Here is a 20,420-nt window from a genome sequence, read left to right as displayed (position 1 = left end):
TTGAAAAGTGAAGAGTCTCAAAGGGATTAGCCTGGTTACTAGACTTGCAGAAACAGTAAATACTAGTCAATTTTCAGCTGGAAAAGTGAAGACTCTTGTTAGATTCTGTGTGGTGAAGAAAGATCACTGACATGCTACTGGAGTGTGGTACACGCTCCTGATCAAGCGTGTGGACATATGAGTCATGGGTCTCAAACAAACAGATGCCTAGTTGCTATATAGAGCTACAGTCCAAGTCAGTTATTATTCATTGAGATTTTGAACTTCCAACACAATTTTCAGAAGGAAAAAAAAAAGTAATGATCTCATTGTTATCCTCACAGTAAATGCTTTTGCTTTGAGGGGTCTGTTAGAGTTTGTTTGTTTATGTTTTCCTCTGTCACCAAGCAACCCTAGAAGAAAGAGAGAGAGAAAGAAAGATAACACTAAAACCTAGATCAAATCTTCTTAGCCATTATGAACAGAAGTAAGCTGAGAAGTTTATAAGCTTTGCATGTTCCTTTCCCCTCAAGTTTTTAATATCTTTCAGAAAGTCTCCACCTTTGATTCTGTTTTTTTCTCTTTCTTATCCATTTATCCTCTCACTCTCTCTCACCTCACAATTCTAGCCACAAAGGTTTCTTCACTCTTTTTTTCTCTCTAGAAAGCTCTCACTTTTAAGAGATCTTTTTTGCTCTCTTCAACTGTTGTGAATGCTAATGGATCAAAGAGATCCAATGGGTTTAACCGGGTCAGGCTCTTACTATATCCAAAGAGGTTTACCCGGTTCGGTTCCTCCTACGTTTCACGGATCATCATCATCACAGCAACAACAACAGCAAGGGCTTCGTCACTTACATAACCAAAACTCTCCATTCGGTTCAGGCTCCACCGGGTTCGGATCTCCTCCTCCTTTACACGGTGACCCTTCTCCATCAGCAGCAGCAACAGGAGCTGTTCCTCATCATGTTGGCGTTCACATGATCTCTCCTCCTCCTCCTACTCAGAGTGAAACTCCAATGAAACGTAAGAGAGGACGGCCTAGAAAATACGGACAAGACGGTTCTGTTTCTTTGGCATTGTCTTCTTCTTCTGTTTCCACCGTTAACAACTCTAACAAACGTGGCCGTGGTCGACCTCCTGGCTCTGGCAAGAAACAGAGATTGTCTTCCACTGGTAATAAACAATCTATTTGTCTAGAAAAAACAGGACTAGTTAATGTTTTCTTGAGGCAAAGTCTAATTGTTTATTCTTGACTTGTCGGAAACGTTTGAAACTTTCCTAAAATAGATCAAGAACATGAAATATTTAAATGAGCTTGTTTTTTCTTTGTTTTGATTATAGGTGAGTTGATGATGCCTTCATCTTCTGGAATGAGCTTCACACCACACGTAATTGTGGTTTCAATAGGAGAAGTACTGTTGAATCACCACTATTACAAAGTTTTCATGAAATGTTTCTGTATAACTAATAAAACTTTGTTAACCAGGATATTGCAACAAAGGTTATAGCTTTCTCTCAACAAGGTCCAAGAGCTATCTGCGTTCTATCCGCAAGTGGAGCTGTCTCTACTGCAACGCTGCTTCAATCATCATCTTCTCCTAGTGCTATTCAGTACGAGGTTAAGTTACTTTCATTGTTGTTGTTTTTTCTTTTCTTTTTTGTTACTGTTTTTAATTGAAACATAAGTTTTGTAATAAATCTCCAGGGCCGGTTTGAGATATTAGCCTTATCAATATCTTATCTTGTCCCAACTGATGGAAGTTTCCGGAATAGAACTGGAAACTTATCAGTTTCGCTTGCTAGCCCTGATGGGCGTGTGATTGGTGGTGCCATTGGAGGGCCTTTAATAGCAGCTAGTCCTGTTCAGGTTGGTTCTGCTTTTTTTTTTTTTTTTTTTGTTTATAGTGTTTGTTATTGGGACTGAATAATAGCTTTCTGAGTCCTATCAGGTTATCGTAGGGAGCTTTATATGGGCAGCTCCTAAGATCAAGAACAAGAAACGAGAAGAAGAAGGTGCTGAAAATGTTCAAGACACTAATGATCACCATCATCAAGCTCTGGACCCTGTTCCTCAACACACACAAGGCCAAAACCTGATTTGGTCAACAGGTTCAAGGCAGATGGATATGCGCCATGCTCATGCTGATATTGATCTAATGCGCGGTTGATGATGTTACAGTGACATCTCTGTGTACATAAAGCATGGAACCTAGGAATTGAACAAGAAGAAGAACATAAGCTAACCTGAAATGTTTAAGTCTTTATGTCTGCTTGGAGCTTTGATTCTACTACATCTTTGATTCAGTTGTTAACTGAAAGTAATTACTTGTTTAACTTTGCTAATCTCGATATGAATACAAACACAAGAACCTCTTTGGTCAATGTTTGTTACCATTCCTCATATTACTAAAATACTGATCCTCCCATAACTCAACTTGGCGAGTCGCATTAGCTTTTCTCTCAAGAACCTCTCTTAACTCCACAGGGCTATAAGGAGGAGGCATCTCACAGGGAGACACTTCACTAGGAGACATCACCATCGACTCCGCCATGAAGTCTCTCCAACGTCCCGTCGCCGGACATCCCATACTATCCGGTGTAATCTCAGTAGCTCCCAAAGGAATCTCAGGCTTAAACTTCAAAAGCTTGGCGTACTCGTTCATCAGATGGAACATGTAATCATACACATGTTCCATGTTCACTTCCTCCCTTATATATCTACTCCCTTCTTCCCCTATCTTACGCGCCTGTCAAAGTTTAAACACCAAAACCAATGGGTTAGATTGTTACAAAACAAAAACTTATGGGGGTCTAAACGTAATAAAGTTACAAACCTGGTCTAAATGGGTATTACCCCAGTCTACGGCGTGTTTGAGGGAAGTACATTTCGAGTTGTCCCTGATTGGCCAATAATGTTGTAATGGCATCATTCCTCGTATGAAAAAGTCATAGTACTTTGGTCTCACGTACAATGTCATTGAGTCACATGCCATTATATACTTCTCACTCACTGACCATGCCCATCCTTCTATGTATATCTTGTACCTACTCCAAAATTTCCATTATTACCAATTTATATTCCAAAAAACACGTAAATAAATAGCTAAAAATAACAAGTAAATTCATTACCTGTGGGTGCATTGGTTCTCTAAGTTTGAGTTCTTGAATCCTTCACTTGATTCTCTAACCCAATCCTTCAAAATGATTAAAAAGAATATAATATTAGTAATTTATCAAAATGTTTTAAGAGGAAGGGAGTTTTGAAGAATCAGACATTGATGTAGAGACGAGTGTTCCAGTCTTGTTGTGCTGAGACATTGCATGTAAGAAGATCTCTCCTAGTGGGAGCCACATTAGGGTTGCCTCTCCAATAAGCATAGGCCACGCGGTCTTTCCATGGCGTCATCTTGTTCCCTTCTTGAATCGCCACCATGGAATTAGCCCAAGGTTTAATGTTAACTTCAGCCCTGACCCAGCAAGAAGTAAAGCCTATTTTTTTTAACTAAAGCCCAATTAAAATAGAGATTTTGTATATTATTATTGTGGGCTTGTGGCCTTACCAGCCCCAGAAGGACCAATCAGGGAAGACGATATCCAAGCTGGCGTCATCAGAACAATAACGGAATAACGGAGGTGGGGCCGGGTGTTGTTGACCTTTATAATCGTTGGATCTGACGGTTGGTCTATCATTGGCGTCAAACATGAGCTCTAGATCGGGCAATCTCCCTGGATACCACCGTAGTAACTGTAGGATGCCCCACAGAGTAAAAACATCTCGAGTGTCGATAGATTTTCTGTACTTCTTGACGTACACCTTCCCGCCAAGGATTATAACTTTGAAATGTGCCTTGTTCCTCCTCGCTTTCTCGAGCATCCCTCTTGTTATACATGTCTCTCTCCACGGCCGTAGATCCTCGTGGATCCAACGGAAGTAAGAAGGACACGTGGATGGTCTCGAATGGCTGCTTCTGACTTTGTTGTTTTTTGTGCCGTCTTCGGACATCGGAAGTTGCCGTCTTTCTTGTTGTCGTGTTTGGTTCTGTACGATGTCGCATTGCTGAGGGAACTTGTGGTGCGTTGTGATGGGTTGTTTTCTGATTGTTGCTACTTGTTTCAGACCTGCAAAAGTTGTCTGAAATACAAGAAGATCTGAGTTACGCTCTCTCCCTTTCATAATAGACATAAATGTTTTAGAAAATTTTATTGTTTTAAAATAAATAAAATTTTGATATTTTGATATTATTTTAAACTTTATTAAATCGTGTAACCAATTAAATTTTGCAGTTATTTGATTGGTTCGATAAATTTTAAATTATATTTTTATAATTACTTTTTAAAGAAAAATAAAATTTTAATTTTTGTATAGTCAAAAACATCATCTATTATAAAACTATCTATTATAAAACTGAGAGCATCTAACATTTTGTGGATCACTGGCAAAAAGTTGTTTTGAGATTTGGAAACTCACTAAATCGAAACAACCCAAGAAGTCTAAGAGACCAGCAGATATGAGGAGACAAGAGACGAAGAAGAGAGTAGCTTTTGCGATGCGTTTTCCTGGATATGGAGTCGTTTTGAGAGAGGCATGCCTGTTCGTATGAGTATCGTTGTTGTTCCTCTTCATGCTTTTCAGTTGAAGCATGACTCTTTACCTACCTTCCTCTGATCAGCTTATATACGTGTGCTCAAAAACATTAAACACGAGAGAAGAAAACGAGAACCTGGCGCCGTCCTGTTCGTATGAGTATCGTTGTTGTTCCACTTCATGCTTTTTCAGTTGAAGCGTGACTCTTTAGCTACCTTCCTCTGATCAGCTTACATACGTGTGCACAAAAACATTAAACACGAGAGACGAAAACGAGAACCTGGCGCGAGGAAGAAACCTACAAACCTACAAAGCTTTGATTTCGATTCACGAGGATTTGAATCTTGTTTCACGTTCTCTTCAACACCACTAACCTGATTTCACATGTTTGAATTTCTTTTTGTGTTTTGTTTTTGCAAAGCGTTACATGTTTTCGAATATTAAAGCCATGCTAATATTTATATATTAGTAGGATAAATTGGTCATATATTTTCCCATCATCCGATCAAATGAAGACAAGATATTTATATTAGTAGGATCAATTGGTCGTATATTTTCCCATTATCCTATCAAATGAAGACAAGATATATGGTTATAAGTTATAACAAATTTGTTTCCCAGATAAATCCTTTGTTGACTTATAGGAAAATTAAATAACCTTTGAGGTTATAAGATATAAAAACCTTATTAGTAAAAATTAAATATTTTACGGGTTCAATTAGTCATAACTTATTAACTGCTTTTATAATAGAAAAACAATCCAAACACCCAAGAAAGAAGATAAAAGCTATAGCCGTCATGTAAAGTTCAGTGACATCAAAGACCGTATTCGTCCACTCATAAAACAAAAGAGAATAAAATCGTTAAATAACTCCAAGTTGTATGCGTCTACAAAATGAACTCCATGCCGTATGCTTTATACTGGTTTTACAATAAGATCATCATACGTTACAGATAATATATACGTCTTTCACAGGCTGGTCTGTGTTCACATCTGCGTTGTGTACACTTGAATAGTTAAATGATCTTAATCCTATTCTCTATTGTATTTACTTATGGCTAATAAGATTCACAGCCTACTCTTAGTTTTTAATTATTTGGGCCGTTAGAATTTACTAAAGCCCAATAATTACGAAACGTTAAGTGTCCTTATGTCATGTCAGCCCAAATTTGTAATTTTAGTACTATAAAAAAATTTCTCTAACCAGTAACCACAACATTTTATAATATTATATACTTTTATTATTTATCATTTATTTAGTTGTATGTTTCATTATTAAAATGTAGTTTTTACCTAAAATCATTTTCAATCCAACCGCAAAATTCATTGAATGGCGTTTTGCAATTAGGCTGGAGATAATCTAAATAAGTCTTTTTTACTCTCCAAAGTCTAAATTTAAACGAGCAAATTCATTAATAAGGGCCCTGTTTAATTTCATTCTGTCGCACTAGCTCGCTACTTAGCAGGAACGTTATATTACACTCGAAGGGCCAAAATGAGCGTCCAGCAAAGACATATCCCTTTGTATGTGTCCAGCGTGTCCACTTGGTGAAGCTCCACGTCACCTTTACTCCACAAGAGATTTTTTCTGCTAAACCAAAAATATTTATAATATACATTCTTATATTTAACAAAATAGATTAAAGATTAGTATAGACTGGTTTAGTGTAATCATTGTTTTCATTTCAACTTTTAATTTGATTCACTCTATTTAGCAAAAACAATGGCTTATTAGTGAGTTACGTGGCATCATTGAACTACTTTACCTGTCGGCAGTGAGGTGTTTAATCACATGGATCGCATCCAATGCGTAAGCAAGCTTTACAGCCGTAGGATCACATGGCACCAGAATCAACGGTCAAAGGAAACAACTGTCTTACACATATTAAACGCGGGGAGTACGCTCTACCGGTATAAGCTAACGGACCATATAAAAACCTCTTTCTCCGATTTTATCCAGCATTAATTGTGTTTTGTGTCTGTGAAAGAAGAAGAAAAATAAACCATTTGTTCTTTTCTTTGGCTGAGCGGCAATGGCTGAGGAGCAAAAGACAACTGCGGTTGACGTAGAATCACCGGCGGTTTTAGCTCCGGCAAAGGAACCAACTCTTGCCCCGGTGGAAGCTTCTAAAGACGTTGCGGAGGAGAAAGTTCATAATCCACCTCCTCCTGACGAGTCCAAAGCTCTTGCCGTTGTAGAAAGTAAGCTTCTCTAGTTACACATAATAGTAATCTTATCTGATAATAATAATAGTAATTTCTACTAATGAGGATTGATTTATGTTTCTGATGAATTAAGGATGGTTTAACAATCTGTATCTACCATATCACAAATTAGCCACAAGATTCCATCTCGTAGAATTTCATAGTGCTATTAGAATTTCATTAACCCAAAGATAAATCATTATTGAATTAAAATATGATTATTATTTTTTTCCTAGTCATAATAAAATAATCTGCCTTGTAGATTTAGTGTTACCTTTATCAGAAAAGCATATGGAATCATGGCAATTAATTGTTGACAGCTATGAATTAAGGAAGTTGTTTAGTTAATGATTAGTTCCTTTAAAGTTTCCTAACTCTTGGAAAACACTAACCAATTAAAGCACCAACTTTTTTTCAAAACAATTTTAAAATCCTTAGTTTCCTTTTTTAAGTTGCTACTATCTTGACAAGAGTTGAGTGGCCCTAAAGGACAGCAAATCCTCTATGTCACCAAGACCCATATAATGTTTTCAATGTGGTAATAAAGTTAACAATATGTAATACTTATAAGTGAGCTTCTCGCAGAACCCATTGAAGAGGCTACACCAAAGAAAAGTTCATCTGGTTCCATGGATAGAGGTAAACTCTATCACATTTTGTTGACTACTTTTGGTTACATAATTGACACTATAATGTGATGTGTGTCTTGGTCAGATGTGAAACTTGCAGACTTGGAAAAAGAGAAGAAAACTTCATTCATCAAAGCATGGGAAGAGAGTGAGAAGTCAAAAGCAGAGAACAAGTAAACTTTCCTTGAATACTTTTCATCTTCTTACCTCAAAACATTACCACTTCTGCCTAATAATCATCAGCTAATGATGAAAAAATGGACAGGGCACAAAAGAAGGTATCTGATGTGCTTGCTTGGGAGAACAGCCAAAAAGCAGCCATTGAAGCCCAACTAAGGAAGATAGAAGAAAAACTAGAGAAGAAGAAGGCAGAGTATGGTGAGAAAATGAAGAACAAAGTGGCTGCGATCCACAAGCAAGCAAAAGAGAAAAGAGCAATGGTTGAAGCTAAAAGAGGAGAGGAGCTTCTTAAAGCCGAAGAAATGGCTGCCAAGCACAGAGCCACTGGTATCGTTCCCAAGGCAACTTGTGGATGCTTCTAAGTTGTGTTCTCAAGCCATTGGTCATTCATGTCTCTCTTTTTGGTGTTATTCTGCTACTTTTTCTTTGTTTGTTGTCTTGTTTATATATTGGTGATCTTGTGTGTAAAAGAAGATCAGGGTTAAAGCATGTGTGACTGCAGTTTCACATATAATCTGTAAATTTTAACATGTTGATACTTGGATTGGCTCACACAATTCTAGATAAACTCATCACACATAAGAAAGAGACCAAGACACATGTGAATCTAGGAGCAATAAAAAAAGTGTAGTAAAATTGTCTTCTTCTGTTTGATCTTACTACTAGGAAATTAGGCCTCAAGTCTTGAAATAAGAAAAAAAACATGAAAAGTCATCAAACACCCAAATCCCAAAGGGTAAAAGGTTTCTTAGAATATGAAAAACGAAAGTTGACCGAAGGTCACTTAAAGATGCACATCATGCAGAAGAATTCTTCAAAGCAAAACCAAACCACCAGTCCTCGGGTTGAAAGGTTCAGATATAATCAACCGCTATTAATACGGCCTTTCTTCTTGCCTGAGTGTTGCCTTCATCTCTGGAACGAGCTTGTAACTGCCAAAGCTTAACGATTTGCCTCCACAACACACCTAAACAATGGCAAAACAATCATTTGGAATCTGGTGTATGTGTAATGCGGCTTTAGTTGCAAAAGATTCCAAGAGAGGGATTGGTCTTACCGCCTGGAGAATGTGAACCTTGTTGAAGTTACTGACAGTAGATTGCCTTGTCGATAAGTGACGGAATTGGCTTGATTTCGGTTCCAAGTTCTTGCTCAGTTTGGTACCTGTTGATAAACCACCATATGAATGAGTTAAAAAAAAGGCTTAAAACCACCAGAACAAAAGCAGAGGAAGAAAAACGAACATTTTGAAGCGGTCCTCATACGTTACCAAGTTCACAGCCAACCCAAGGTGTCCATACCTTCCTGATCGACCAACCTGGCAGTGTGACAAAACAAACCCTCATTAACAATATGAAGGAAAAGAATGTGCTCAAAGACGATAGATGAAAAAAAACTTTTCCTTAAACATACCCTGTGTAGATACGACTCAGAAGTCCTCGGGAAATCAAAATTAATGACCACATTCACAGCTTGAATGTCAATTCCACGTGTAAACAAATCTGCAACATACATCCCCCAGTTTGGTATTATCAATCATCTCTTCCTACACATGAAACTTAAAAGAACATTACGCGAGCTAACAACACAAAACGCACCAGTGCAAACAAGGTTTCTGCATGCACCGTTGCGGAAATCATGGAAGACCCTGTTACGGTGGTCTTGAGCCATCTTTGCATGGATATAGAAGCATGAGTAACCAAGTTCTGTTATTTTCTTGGCTAGCAGCTCCACACGATTGACAGAGTTGCAAAAGATAATGGATTGGTTTATTTGAAGCTGCATTTGTAAAAAAAATATACTTATAAACAGTCCATGACCATGAGTAGCTATAAAATTTAGGGCTGTCCAGAAACCTAACCTTGGAGAAAAGCGTGTTAAGGCAGTGCACCTTCTGCCTCTCTTCAACAAAAGCATAGTACTGTGTGACACCCATAAGTGTCAGCTGGTCCATGAGATTAATAATGTAAGGCTTCCTGAGATAACGATCCTTGAAGTACTTGACAGTGACGGGAAATGTAGCTGAAAACATCAAAATCTGACGGTTTTGGGGCAAGAACTGTATCAACTCCTCTATAGAAGGTTGAAATTCTGCAGACAGAAGCTTGTCGGCCTGGGAAAATGAGTCACAGCAATCAGCTTAGTCCACCAAATCTGCAACTATCTAGCATCAGAAGAAAAAAGGCCAGGCTTACCTCATCCATCACAAGCATGGCACAATCTTTCAAAACGCAGACACCCTTTTTGGTCAGATCTAAGATTCTCCCAGGGGTTCCAACCAGCAAATGGACAGGTTGATACAAACGCATGATATCATCCCTCAGGCTGGTACCGCCAGTGGTGACCATGACCTCAATGTTCAAGTATTTTGAAAGCTCCTTGCAAACTTGTGATGTCTGAAGAGCCAACTCTCGGGTTGGGACTAAAATTACAGCTGCAACAAGAAACCAAATCAGCAAGGTGTACAAACTAGAGAAAATACAGCAAGAAAGGAACGCAGCCATTCCTCAGAAAGGAAGTTCCACCGATCAAATAACTCACTGGAAGAAAGAGAAAAAACAAAACCTTGAATGATATTGTTCTCAGGGTCAATCTTCTCAAGGGTAGGGATGCAGAAGGCACCAGTCTTCCCAGTCCCGTTTTTGGCTCTAGCGAGGATATCACTTCCAGTCAAAGCAATAGGAATGCTTTCCTCCTGAATAGGAGAAGGCTTCTCAAAACCCTTTTCATAGATCCCCCTCAGCAGATCCCTCTTCAAAAAGTAATCCTCAAATTCATTTCCTTTAGTAGCCGTCACATCCTGCACACATTCATTATTACAACAAAACGAAAAAAAGAAGTAAGCTCTAAGAGAAACGCAACAAAGGGTTCAAAGCTTCAACGATATACCTCAGTCTGGTAACGGTTATCACGAGGAGGGAGCTTCAACGTTGCTTTCCAGTCCTGGTTACTGATAAAGCACACACACACATAGTCAAAGAAACGAACTTTAGTTTCAAATAAACCATATAAAGCACAAAACTTTACATCAACCCATCAACGGAGAACTTACTTAGAATCGTTGTTAGCTTCAGATTGAACAGTCTTCTCGACTTCATCTACATAACTGGGATTACCAGGAAGCTGAGCGCGTGTAGACCACTGCTGCTGTTGAGGAGGGTTTTGTTGTGTGTGACCTCTCTGAACGTACTGCTGAGCATCAGGTTGCTGCTGCTGCTGATGTGGAGGCAAAGGGGTACGAGACTGAACATACTGTTGAGGAAACGGAGTGCGTGAGTGAAGGTACTGTTGTTGAGGAGGCGGGTTCGGATTCGGGTTCCGTGACTGAAAATTAGGATCCGGAGCTCCAATACCCGGTGGAAATCTCCCTCTGTTGTTGTTGTTATTATCCATTACAAATCTCTCTTCTTCTTCTTCTTCTTCTTTGATCTCGAAACTACACAGGAACAAGAGATATAACCCTAACGAAAGAAATCTTCAAATCTCAATAAGAATGCTTAAAACAATAATCAAAACAGAGTGATGGGGGAGCAAGATCGAAATAATTTTCTCGGAAACAGTTTGCGGAGAAAGTGAAAGAGAGAGAGAGAGAGAGAGAGACTCGCCGGCGTCGTTTGTTAGGGCGTCTATCGATTTTTTTTTTTTTTTTATTACACACACTTCTTCACTCACTCTTATCCACATCATTTCTTTTTTTAATTAGTAGCCCCCTCAACTTTTCATTAATTCTTAAATAACCCCATCGTTTTAATAATGTTATTTCTCTCCCCTAGTTTAAAAATAGAGCGCTCTGAAGACGTGGAGGCCCTTCATTTGCTCTAAAACTAACTATAAAAAAGAGTGAACGTGGAATAAACAAGTACTAGAATTAGACATTAGATGATCGATACTAGTTTCATATCAAGAATCTTTGATAAATAAGACAATAGACCGAACTCATATATCAAGAATGTTTAGTCCAACTTAGAGAACAAAACTTTCAAGAAATAAGAAGATAGAACAATGTCGTTTACTGGAACGTTGGATAAATGCAAGAGCAGAACACCAGAACTGTAGACATCACATTTCTCAGACAAGGCACCTCCTCCTCCACATTCTGGTGCAATGTAACACACAGTACCTCTCATACTCGGAGTGCTGCTCACTCCACCGCTCTTCTGAACATTCACATCACACCATAAACCAGAATCTTGACTCTGTTTTTTAACTGATTTTAGATCTCCCCTTAACCCATCTACCCACCAGTCTATACTATTCCTTTTTTTCCTCTTGGTAGGGTTATTATGTTCATGATGATCATTGTCTCTGTGAAACCAAGAGTCAATGCTTGAGATTGAGCTTATCCCTCTCTTCCTTTTCTTCTTCTTCCTCGTCTTTCTTGTTAGCTCTTCACAAAACTCTTCCTTCCACCACTCTCTAGGCTTTCTCTTCTTCTTCTTCTTTTTCTTAGAGACACATGATGTTGATGACCCATCACCATTTTTGATCCACTCCTTGTTACTCTCTTTCTTAATCTCACTCCCAGTGGCAGTGAGTCCACTCCATCACATAGTCTTTCACACTCCCTGACTCAACCCCTCCTCTGCTTCCACCGTTATTATCCTGTTTCCACCACCAATCTCTCTTCGAACCCACTTTCTGCTTACCACCACTCTCCACACTCATCTGCTCCAAACAGCTCTCAGACACACTCCCTTTCTCCAAACTCACCTCCGGTGATAACCCTCCTCCCGGAGAAGCTCCAACCCCACCACCACCACAACCATTCTCCGGCGAGAAACTCACCGCGTTATTACCCTCTTCGAACAGAGTAATCACACTCTCACTCTCCTCAAGAATCGACCTGTTATCTTCTTCTTCAACAACAACAACATCCTTACTCTTCTCATCATCATCATCATCATCATCTTCCTCAATCAAAACCCTAGTCTCATCCCCACCACACCCTAACCCTAAAGCCTCAGACTTTACCCTCGCGAGACCGAAATCTCCGATCTTTGCCTTGAAACCTGAATCCAAAAGGACATTACTCGGCTTCACATCTCCGTGTATGATCGGAGGATCACAGCAAATCAATGGTGAAGAAACTCAATCCCTCTCGCCACATCAGTCGCAATCTCGAACCTTTTCCTCCAATCCGAGGAGGGAGACGACGTGAGGGGAGCTTATTAGGAGAGATGAGAGAGAGAGCTCGTTGTGACGGCGAGGGAGGCGCCGGTGGGGAGATCGGCTCTGTAGACGATGCCGAACCCGCCGTGGCCGAGTTGAGTCGACTCAGAGAACGAGATCTGAGGGAGCTGTTCGGTTCCGGTAGAAGAGGATTGTTAGGATGATTAGTAGAGCTCCGGTTAAGGTTAGAGAACCGGTTAGGATTAAAGGAAGGGTATGGAGACTGTGGTGAGTGTTGGTTATAATCGGGGGAGGAGTATAGGCGGAGAGAAGCGAGAGGGCATTTTTGAAAGATTGAAATGTTTCAAGTCGGAGAAGTATCCATAGAAAGAAGAAGGTAAGGGAGCATGGAGAGAAGGGTGCTCTTAAAGCGTCTGACGGTGAGATTCACGAGGGTTTTCGTGTTTTTTAGTTTGAAAGGGTCCCACAGTGGACACTGCGAGATTTAATTGGGGGGAAGTGATGGGGAAGTCAACCTCACTCGCCTGAGTGGAGACACGCGCGTTTGTCTTGTCATGTGGAGTGTGGTTAGAGCCTCGGCATTTTATCATTCAAATTTGATTCTATTCAATCCGAAAATTCCGGATATCCGTAAGCTTTCAAAACAAAGCAAATACTAATATTCAATATCCGTTAAAACCGAAGCAAATCACAAATAGTAAAATTTTGGGAAGCGAATATCTGATCTGATCCGTTAATATATAAATACATGTATATTTTGATTATATTTAAAATTTTAAATGTATAAAATTATAAAATTATTATTTTAACATATGATTTGACAGATTCTATTCATGTTATTACTTATATAAAAGTATTACATAAAACGAAAAGAAAACATTTATGATAATTATAATCTTTTTTTTAAGTTTTGTGTTATTATAATTCTTAACTAAGTTTAAAAAATTTACAAAATATGTAGATTCACTATTTCTTTTCCTAATGGTAGTCTTTTTATTTGTCATCTGCTATACCAACTGACTGAGCTATGGCCATTACCAAAATATCATCCTCGTTTTACTAGATGACTGTCACGGATATATAACTACTCGAGACATAATTTTACCACCCTATGTGGAGATCGTTGATAACCCACAACAGAGCAAATGGATCTGTGTATTATATTTGATTAAAAAATTGTGTTATATCGTATTTGGTTTGTTCTAAAGACAAAATACTTGGTCTGGAATTTTTTATTCTTTATTCCTTTTGAAATAGTCACACATGATGTAAAAATGGGTTTTTTGATGAACAAATTTAACAGTCATTTAAAAAACAAAATCATGTTATATTTATTCAGGCTGTTGAGGAAAATATCAGTTACTCAGCTGTTCTCACCACAGCGTATCGAGGCCACCCAAGCTCTACGGATGAAAAAGATGCAAGAACTTATCAACTTCGTGAGTGAATGCAGTGATAGAGAAGAAGCTGTTGATATTTCTCGTGCATCCTTCGTCACAGCCCTCAATATCATTTCGAATATTTTGTTTTCAGTCGACCTCGGTAACTACGACTCGAGGAAGTCCAGTGACTTTCAGGACATGGTGATTGGTGTCATGGAATCTATCGGAAATACAGACCTTGCTAACTATTTCCCATTTATGAGATTTCTTGACTTGCAAGGTAATAAAAAGAAGGTAAAGGACTGCTCGGAGAGGTTGTTTAGGGCTTTCAGAGGATTGTACGATGATCGAATCAAGGGAAACTCATTGCAAACGGACAATAAAGATGTTTCGAGCAAGGATTTTCTGGATGCGCTTATTGATCTCAACCAAGGAGATGAAGCTGAGCTAAACACTAATCAGATTGAACACCTTCTTCTCGTAAGTCTTCTCTTATTTTACATGATATGGTCACATGAATGAACATTACAAAAGATTAGCCAAATTAGTTTGGAGATACTATTTTTTTGATCAATCTTCATATTCAAACACATCAGTACTCTCCTAATGGCGTATGTATACCAAAGTAATTTATTAAAAATTCCAATGAAATGCAAATTTAGAATAACTGAAATCTATATTAGCTTGGAGAAAAATGGTTATAAATAGAGGAAGTAGTGGAACAAATAAGTGGAATAAATAATCAAAGATGAAAGAGGAATACTTTTGTTTACAAACTGATTCATCTGCTAAATAGTAGAAACAATTATTTTCTTCTTTTTTTTCAAAAAGAATCTTTGCCAATTCAGTCATCTTGTTTAGCAGAATAAGTGGAACTTAAAATCGAAATTCTTTTACAATATATCAAATTCCACCAATTTATTCTAATAATTGTGTAGGCAATTTCACCTTTAGTATATCTGACTTTGACGATGTATAGTACGTGCATGTATGTGTCAGGACCTATTTTCAGCCGGCACAGACACAAACTCTAGTACCGTGGAATGGGCAATGGCTGAACTACTCCAAAACCCCAAAACAATGACAAAAGTTCAAGACGAGATCGATAGTGTGATAGGCAATAATGGTGTCGTCCAAGAGTCAGATATCTCACAACTTCCATATTTACAAGCTGTAGTTAAAGAAACTTTCCGTCTCCATCCAGCTGCTCCACTTCTCCTCCCGCGGAAAGCAGAAACAGATGTGGAGATTCTTGAGTTTCTTGTGCCTAAAGACACCCAGGTTTTGGTGAACGTGTGGGCGGTAGGACGAGACCCGAGTAGGTGGGAGAATCCAAACCGGTTCAAACCAGAAAGGTTTTTGGGTAAAGAGACTGATGTGAAAGGCAGAGACTATGAGCTTACACCGTTTGGTGCCGGGCGACGAATTTGTCCGGATTGCCTTTGGCTGTGAAGATAGTGCCTCTCATGCTTGCTTCTCTTCTTTATTCTTTTGACTGGAAGCTTCTAAACGGTGCCGCTTCTGAGGACTTGGATATGGACGAGAGCTTCGGCCTTACATTGCATAAGACCAATGCGTTACATGCTGTGCCTGTCAAAAAACGAGTCATTAGTTGATCACTGCTAAAGTTACATATGCTTTTGTTTAATACGAATATAACTACTTTCATAAATCTGGTTATTAATATTTTTTTTTGTCAATCTGGTTAATTAATATAGTCAGTTTTGGTTTGTGTTTGATTTTTTCCAGTCGACTCAAATGTCCTTGATTGATTGTTCGAGTTTCATAAATTAGAATGTATTTATGTTCGAGTTTCACCTTGATTGATTGTTTGCGATTGGAGCTACGGATTTGAGTTTGCAGGAAACCGATAGAATCCTCAACAGAATCATTGTGTGTGTGTGTTTGATGATGATGATGATGATGATGATGATACTCTGTGTGTGTGTGTGTTTGAATATGCTGCTGCTGATGATGATACTGTGTGTGTGTGTGTGTGTTTGAATATGCTGCTGATGATGATGATACTTTGTGTGTGTGTGTGTGTGTTTGAATATGATGGTGATGCTTTGTGTTTGAGTATGATGATACTTCCTTTGATCAAACTCTCATATTCCTCTATTTACAGAGAATCATCCCATGGCTCCCCCCAAAGAGATGAACGAACATCCCAAAGCGAAGGTGAATGCCGTTCACGATCTGGATGAAGGTAACTCGTCAGTGATCTCGAGTACACTTTTTGTGCACGAGTTACTCAAAGAGGGTTTTGAATGATTATTCATCCACTAGAGATCTATCCATACACTTTTCTTCAGTTTTTCTTTTTTTGCATTACTTGTTTGTGTATGTGTGTTTGAATATGAGGATGTTTCACTCTTGCAGAGGACGCTTGGCTGAAACTTCACGAGGATGTTCTTGCTACTTTGCGTGCACAAAACAACTTGGTGTCTCTTAGGAAGAAACAAGAGGAGTATGTTAGGAAAGAGGATCTGAAGGAGATGAAAGAACAAATAGAGAGAAAATCTCCAAAGCCATTCCTTCCGTTGCAAATAAGATTGTGGAGACATTGAAGAAGGAAAAAGCTGAAGATGATGACTCACGTGCACAACTCATTGCGGCCGAGCTGAAAAAACTTGGGGAAGGTATTAAACTCTGAAATTCATCAAACGATCCTTGCACATATATCTACAAGAGTTTGTAATTACCAATCCAGTCCTTATGTTTTGAGGTGTTTTACTTAAAAATCTGATTGATAAATAATTCCATTCGAAGGGTCATTGTTTGTGATCATTCACCGCTCTTTTTGTGTGATTCGGTTACTTTTTCTTTGTTTGTTGTCTTGTTTACATATTGGTGATTTTGTGTGTAAAAGAAATCGAGTTTAAAGCATATAACAGTTTCACATATAATCTGTAAGTTCTATAACATGTTGATAACATTGGATTGGCTCACACAACTCTAGGTAAAGACATCATACATTAGACAATGACCAAGACACAGGTGAATCTAGGAGCAATAAGAATGTGTAGTGAAATTGTCTTCTTCGGATTTGTCCAAAAGGAAAAAGAAAAAAAAATTGTCTTCAAGTCTTTACTGCTAGGAAATTAAACTTCCAAGTCTTAAAAAAGAAGAGACCAAAAGAAGTCATCACACACCCGGATCCCAAAGGGTAAAAGGTTTCTTAGAAAATGAAAACGAAAGTTGAGAGAAGGTACATTATAAGATTCACATCATGGAGGTACCAAACCACCAGTCCTCGGGTTGAAAGGTTCAGATATAATCAACCGCTATTAATACGGCCTTTCTTCTTGCCTGAGTGTTGCCTTCATCTCTGGAACGAGCTTGTAACTGCCAAAGCTTAACGATTTGCCTCCACAACACACCTAAACAATGGCAAAACAATCATTTGGAATCTGGTGTATGTGTAATGCGGCTTTAGTTGCAAAAGATTCCAAGAGAGGGATTGGTCTTACCGCCTGGAGAATGTGAACCTTGTTGAAGTTACTGACAGTAGATTGCCTTGTCGATAAGTGACGGAATTGGCTTGATTTCGGTTCCAAGTTCTTGCTCAGTTTGGTACCTGTTGATAAACCACCATATGAATGAGTTAAAAAAAGGCTTAAAACCACCAGAACAAAAGCAGAGGAAGAAAAACGAACATTTTGAAGCGGTCCTCATACGTTACCAAGTTCACAGCCAACCCAAGGTGTCCATACCTTCCTGATCGACCAACCTGGCAGTGTCACAAAACAAAACCTCATTAGCAATATGAACGAAAAGAATGTGCTCAGAGACGATAGATAAAAAAAAAAACTTTTCCTTAAACATACCCTGTGTAGATACGACTCAGAAGTCCTCGGGAAAATCAAAATTAATGACCACATTCACAGCTTGAATGTCAATTCCACGTGTAAACAAATCTGCAACAGACAGACATTCCCCAGTTTAGTCTTATCATCATCTCTTCCAACACATGAAACTTGAAAGACATTACGCGAGCTAACACAAAACGCACCAGTGCAAACAAGGTTTCTGCAGGCACCATTGCGGAAATCATGGAAGACCCTGTTACGGTGGTCTTGAGCCATCTTTGCATGGATATAGAAGCATGAGTAACCACTAACCAAGTTCTGTGATTTTCTTGGCTAGCAGCTCCACACGGTTGACAGAGTTGCAAAAGATAATGGATTGGTTTATTTGAAGCTGCATTTGTAAAAAAAAAAAATATACTTATAAACAGTCCATGACCATGAGTAGCTATAAAATTTAGGGCTTTCCAGAAAACCTAACCTTGGAGAAAAGCGTGTTAAGGCAGTGCACCTTCTGCCTCTCTTCAACAAAAGCATAATACTGTGTGACACCCATAAGTGTCAGCTGATCCATGAGATTGATAATGTAAGGCTTCCTGAGATAACGATCCTTGAAGTACTTGACAGTGACAGGAAACGTAGCTGAAAACATCAAAATCTGACGGTTTTGGGGCAAGAACTGTATCAACTCCTCTATAGAAGGTTGAAATTCTGCGGACAGAAGCTTGTCGGCCTGAGAAAATGAGTCACAACAATCAGATTATGCTAAAATAAAGCAAGTCCACCAAATCTCCAAACATATAGCATAAGAAAAAAGGCCAGTGGGATATCAGGAACACACCTCATCCATTACAAGCATGGCAGAATCTTTCAAAACGCACACACCCTTTTTGGTAAGATCTAAAATCCTTCCAGGAGTTCCAACCAGTAAATGGACAGGCTGATACAATCGCATGATATCATCCCTCAGGCTTGTACCGCCAGTGGTGACCATAACCTCGATGTTCAAGTATTTCGAAAGCTCCTTGCAAACTTGTGATGTCTGAAGTGCCAGCTCTCGGGTTGGGACTAGAATTACAGCTGCATAAGAAAACTAAATCAACAATGGTATATACAAAACTAAAAGAAAATACAGCCGTTCGTCTCACTGATACTACTCAACTAACGAAGCAGAAGAGGAAGAAAAAAAAACCTTGAATGACATTGTTCTCAGGGTCAATCTTCTCAAGAGTAGGGATGCAGAAGGCACCAGTCTTCCCAGTCCCGTTCTTAGCTCTAGCGAGGATATCACTTCCAGTCAAAGCAATGGGAATGCTTTCTTCCTGGATAGGAGAAGGCTTCTCAAAACCCTTTTCATATATCCCTCTTAGCAGATCTCTCTTCAGAAAGTAATCCTCAAATTCATTTCCTTTAGTGGCCGTCACATCCTGCAACACATCATAACAAACACAAACAAGTAAGCTCTAAAGGAACAAGGTTCATATAAACTCAAAGGAAAACTTATTAACCTCAGTCTGGTAACGGTTATCTCGAGGTGGGAGCTTCAACGTTGCTTTCCAGTCCTGGTTACTGATAAAACCATAACCAAAGAAACCAACTTTAATTTCAATCAAACCATATAAAGCACAAAACTTTAACTTCACCACTTACGTAGAATCGTTGTTAGCTTCAGATTGAACCGTCTTCTCGACTTCTTCTATGTAACTGGTATCACCAGGAAGCTGAGCGCGTGTAGACCACTGCTGGATCTGCTGAGTGTTCTGTTGTTGTTGTTGTGGTGAGTAACCTCTCTGAACGTACTGCTGAGCATCAGGTTGTTGCTGCTGCTGCTGCGACTGCGGCGGAGGTGGCAACGGAGTCCGAGACTGTAGATACTGCTGAGGAAACGGAGTCCGTGAGTGTAGATACTGTTGAGGCATCGGGTTCGGGTTCGGGTTCGGGTTCCGTGACTGAAAATTAGGATCCGGAGCTCCAATCCCCGGCGGAAATCTCCCTCTGTTGTTGTTATCCATCACAATCACTCTTCTTCTTCGATCTCGAAACTATAGCCCTAATCTACCGAAATGAATCTTCACAGCTCGAAAAATCGCAATCTCAGAAATGCTTTAAAAACAAGAATCAAATTGTGAGAGAGATGATTGATGGGAACTCAAGGAGCAAAGAGATCAGAATGTTGATAATTTTCTCGGGAAAGTTTGCTGAGAAAGTGAAAAGAGAGAGAGAGACTCTCGCCGGCGTCGTTTGTTAGGGCGTCGAACTGATTTTTTTTTTTTTTATTACACACACTTCTTCACTCACTCTTATCCACATCATTTGTTTTTAAATTAGCCCCCTTAACTTTTCGTTAATTCTGAAATAACCCCATAATTTAAATAATGTTATAACTCTCCCCTAATCTAAAAATAGAGCTCTGGAAAAAACGTGGGAGCCCTTCATTTGCTCGGAAACTATAAAAAGAAAGGACGTGGAGTAAAACAATTCTAGAATTAGACAGTAGATGATCGATACTAGTTTCAT

General features: G+C 39.0%; 4 protein-coding genes and 3 pseudogenes across 5 annotated transcripts; 3 read left to right on the top strand and 4 right to left on the bottom strand.

Moving 5' to 3' along the window:
• The first annotated feature begins 260 nt into the window (after positions 1-260).
• LOC108849164 (AT-hook motif nuclear-localized protein 9-like) lies at positions 261-2,364 on the top strand. The gene is made up of 5 exons (XM_018622677.2): positions 261-1,155; positions 1,324-1,394; positions 1,469-1,600; positions 1,688-1,849; positions 1,932-2,364. Exons 1-5 carry the CDS (start codon positions 693-695, stop codon positions 2,148-2,150), a joined length of 1,047 nt encoding a protein of 348 aa, XP_018478179.2. The 5' UTR covers positions 261-692; the 3' UTR covers positions 2,151-2,364.
• On the bottom strand, positions 2,263-4,624 carry LOC108849163 (uncharacterized). Its single transcript, XM_018622676.2, has 6 exons — positions 4,451-4,624; positions 3,543-4,114; positions 3,257-3,449; positions 3,112-3,176; positions 2,817-3,027; positions 2,263-2,729 (listed from the first exon to the last, which is right to left on the bottom strand). Exons 1-6 carry the CDS (start codon positions 4,622-4,624, stop codon positions 2,361-2,363), a joined length of 1,584 nt encoding a protein of 527 aa, XP_018478178.2. The 3' UTR covers positions 2,263-2,360.
• Positions 4,625-6,525: 1,901 nt separating this feature from the next.
• On the top strand, positions 6,526-8,120 carry LOC108850040 (remorin-like). The gene is made up of 4 exons (XM_018623622.2): positions 6,526-6,770; positions 7,359-7,412; positions 7,488-7,575; positions 7,668-8,120. The coding sequence occupies exons 1-4, from the start codon at positions 6,602-6,604 to the stop codon at positions 7,942-7,944; spliced, it is 588 nt and encodes a 195-aa protein (XP_018479124.2). The 5' UTR covers positions 6,526-6,601; the 3' UTR covers positions 7,945-8,120.
• Positions 8,121-8,190: 70 nt separating this feature from the next.
• LOC108850039 (DEAD-box ATP-dependent RNA helicase 6) lies at positions 8,191-11,237 on the bottom strand. Of its 2 annotated transcripts, none has more exons than XM_057009031.1 (11): positions 11,188-11,237; positions 10,635-11,018; positions 10,472-10,532; positions 10,148-10,382; positions 9,778-10,016; positions 9,444-9,695; positions 9,181-9,361; positions 8,996-9,084; positions 8,827-8,900; positions 8,640-8,746; positions 8,191-8,549 (listed from the first exon to the last, which is right to left on the bottom strand). In XM_057009031.1, exons 2-10 carry the CDS (start codon positions 10,973-10,975, stop codon positions 8,668-8,670), a joined length of 1,551 nt encoding a protein of 516 aa, XP_056865011.1. In that variant the 5' UTR covers positions 10,976-11,018; positions 11,188-11,237; the 3' UTR covers positions 8,191-8,549; positions 8,640-8,667. The 2 variants fall into 2 exon arrangements, with proteins under 2 accessions (XP_056865011.1, XP_056865009.1); XM_057009029.1 differs by having other exon boundaries at positions 11,184-11,212.
• A 220-nt stretch (positions 11,238-11,457) lies between these two features.
• LOC108851080 (receptor-like serine/threonine-protein kinase At2g45590) lies at positions 11,458-13,050 on the bottom strand (annotated as a pseudogene).
• A 1,056-nt stretch (positions 13,051-14,106) lies between these two features.
• LOC130511671 (cytochrome P450 76C2-like) lies at positions 14,107-15,710 on the top strand (annotated as a pseudogene).
• Positions 15,711-17,104: 1,394 nt separating this feature from the next.
• Positions 17,105-20,175, bottom strand: LOC130511669 (DEAD-box ATP-dependent RNA helicase 6-like; annotated as a pseudogene).
• Between the last annotated feature and the right edge of the window lie 245 nt (positions 20,176-20,420).

Source organism: Raphanus sativus, chromosome 4 (genome assembly GCF_000801105.2).
Source record: "Raphanus sativus cultivar WK10039 chromosome 4, ASM80110v3, whole genome shotgun sequence".
Lineage (NCBI taxonomy): Eukaryota > Viridiplantae > Streptophyta > Magnoliopsida > Brassicales > Brassicaceae > Raphanus > Raphanus sativus.
The sequence above is the reverse complement of the archived record's forward strand: the minus strand, read 5'-3'. Positions and strand labels throughout refer to the sequence as shown.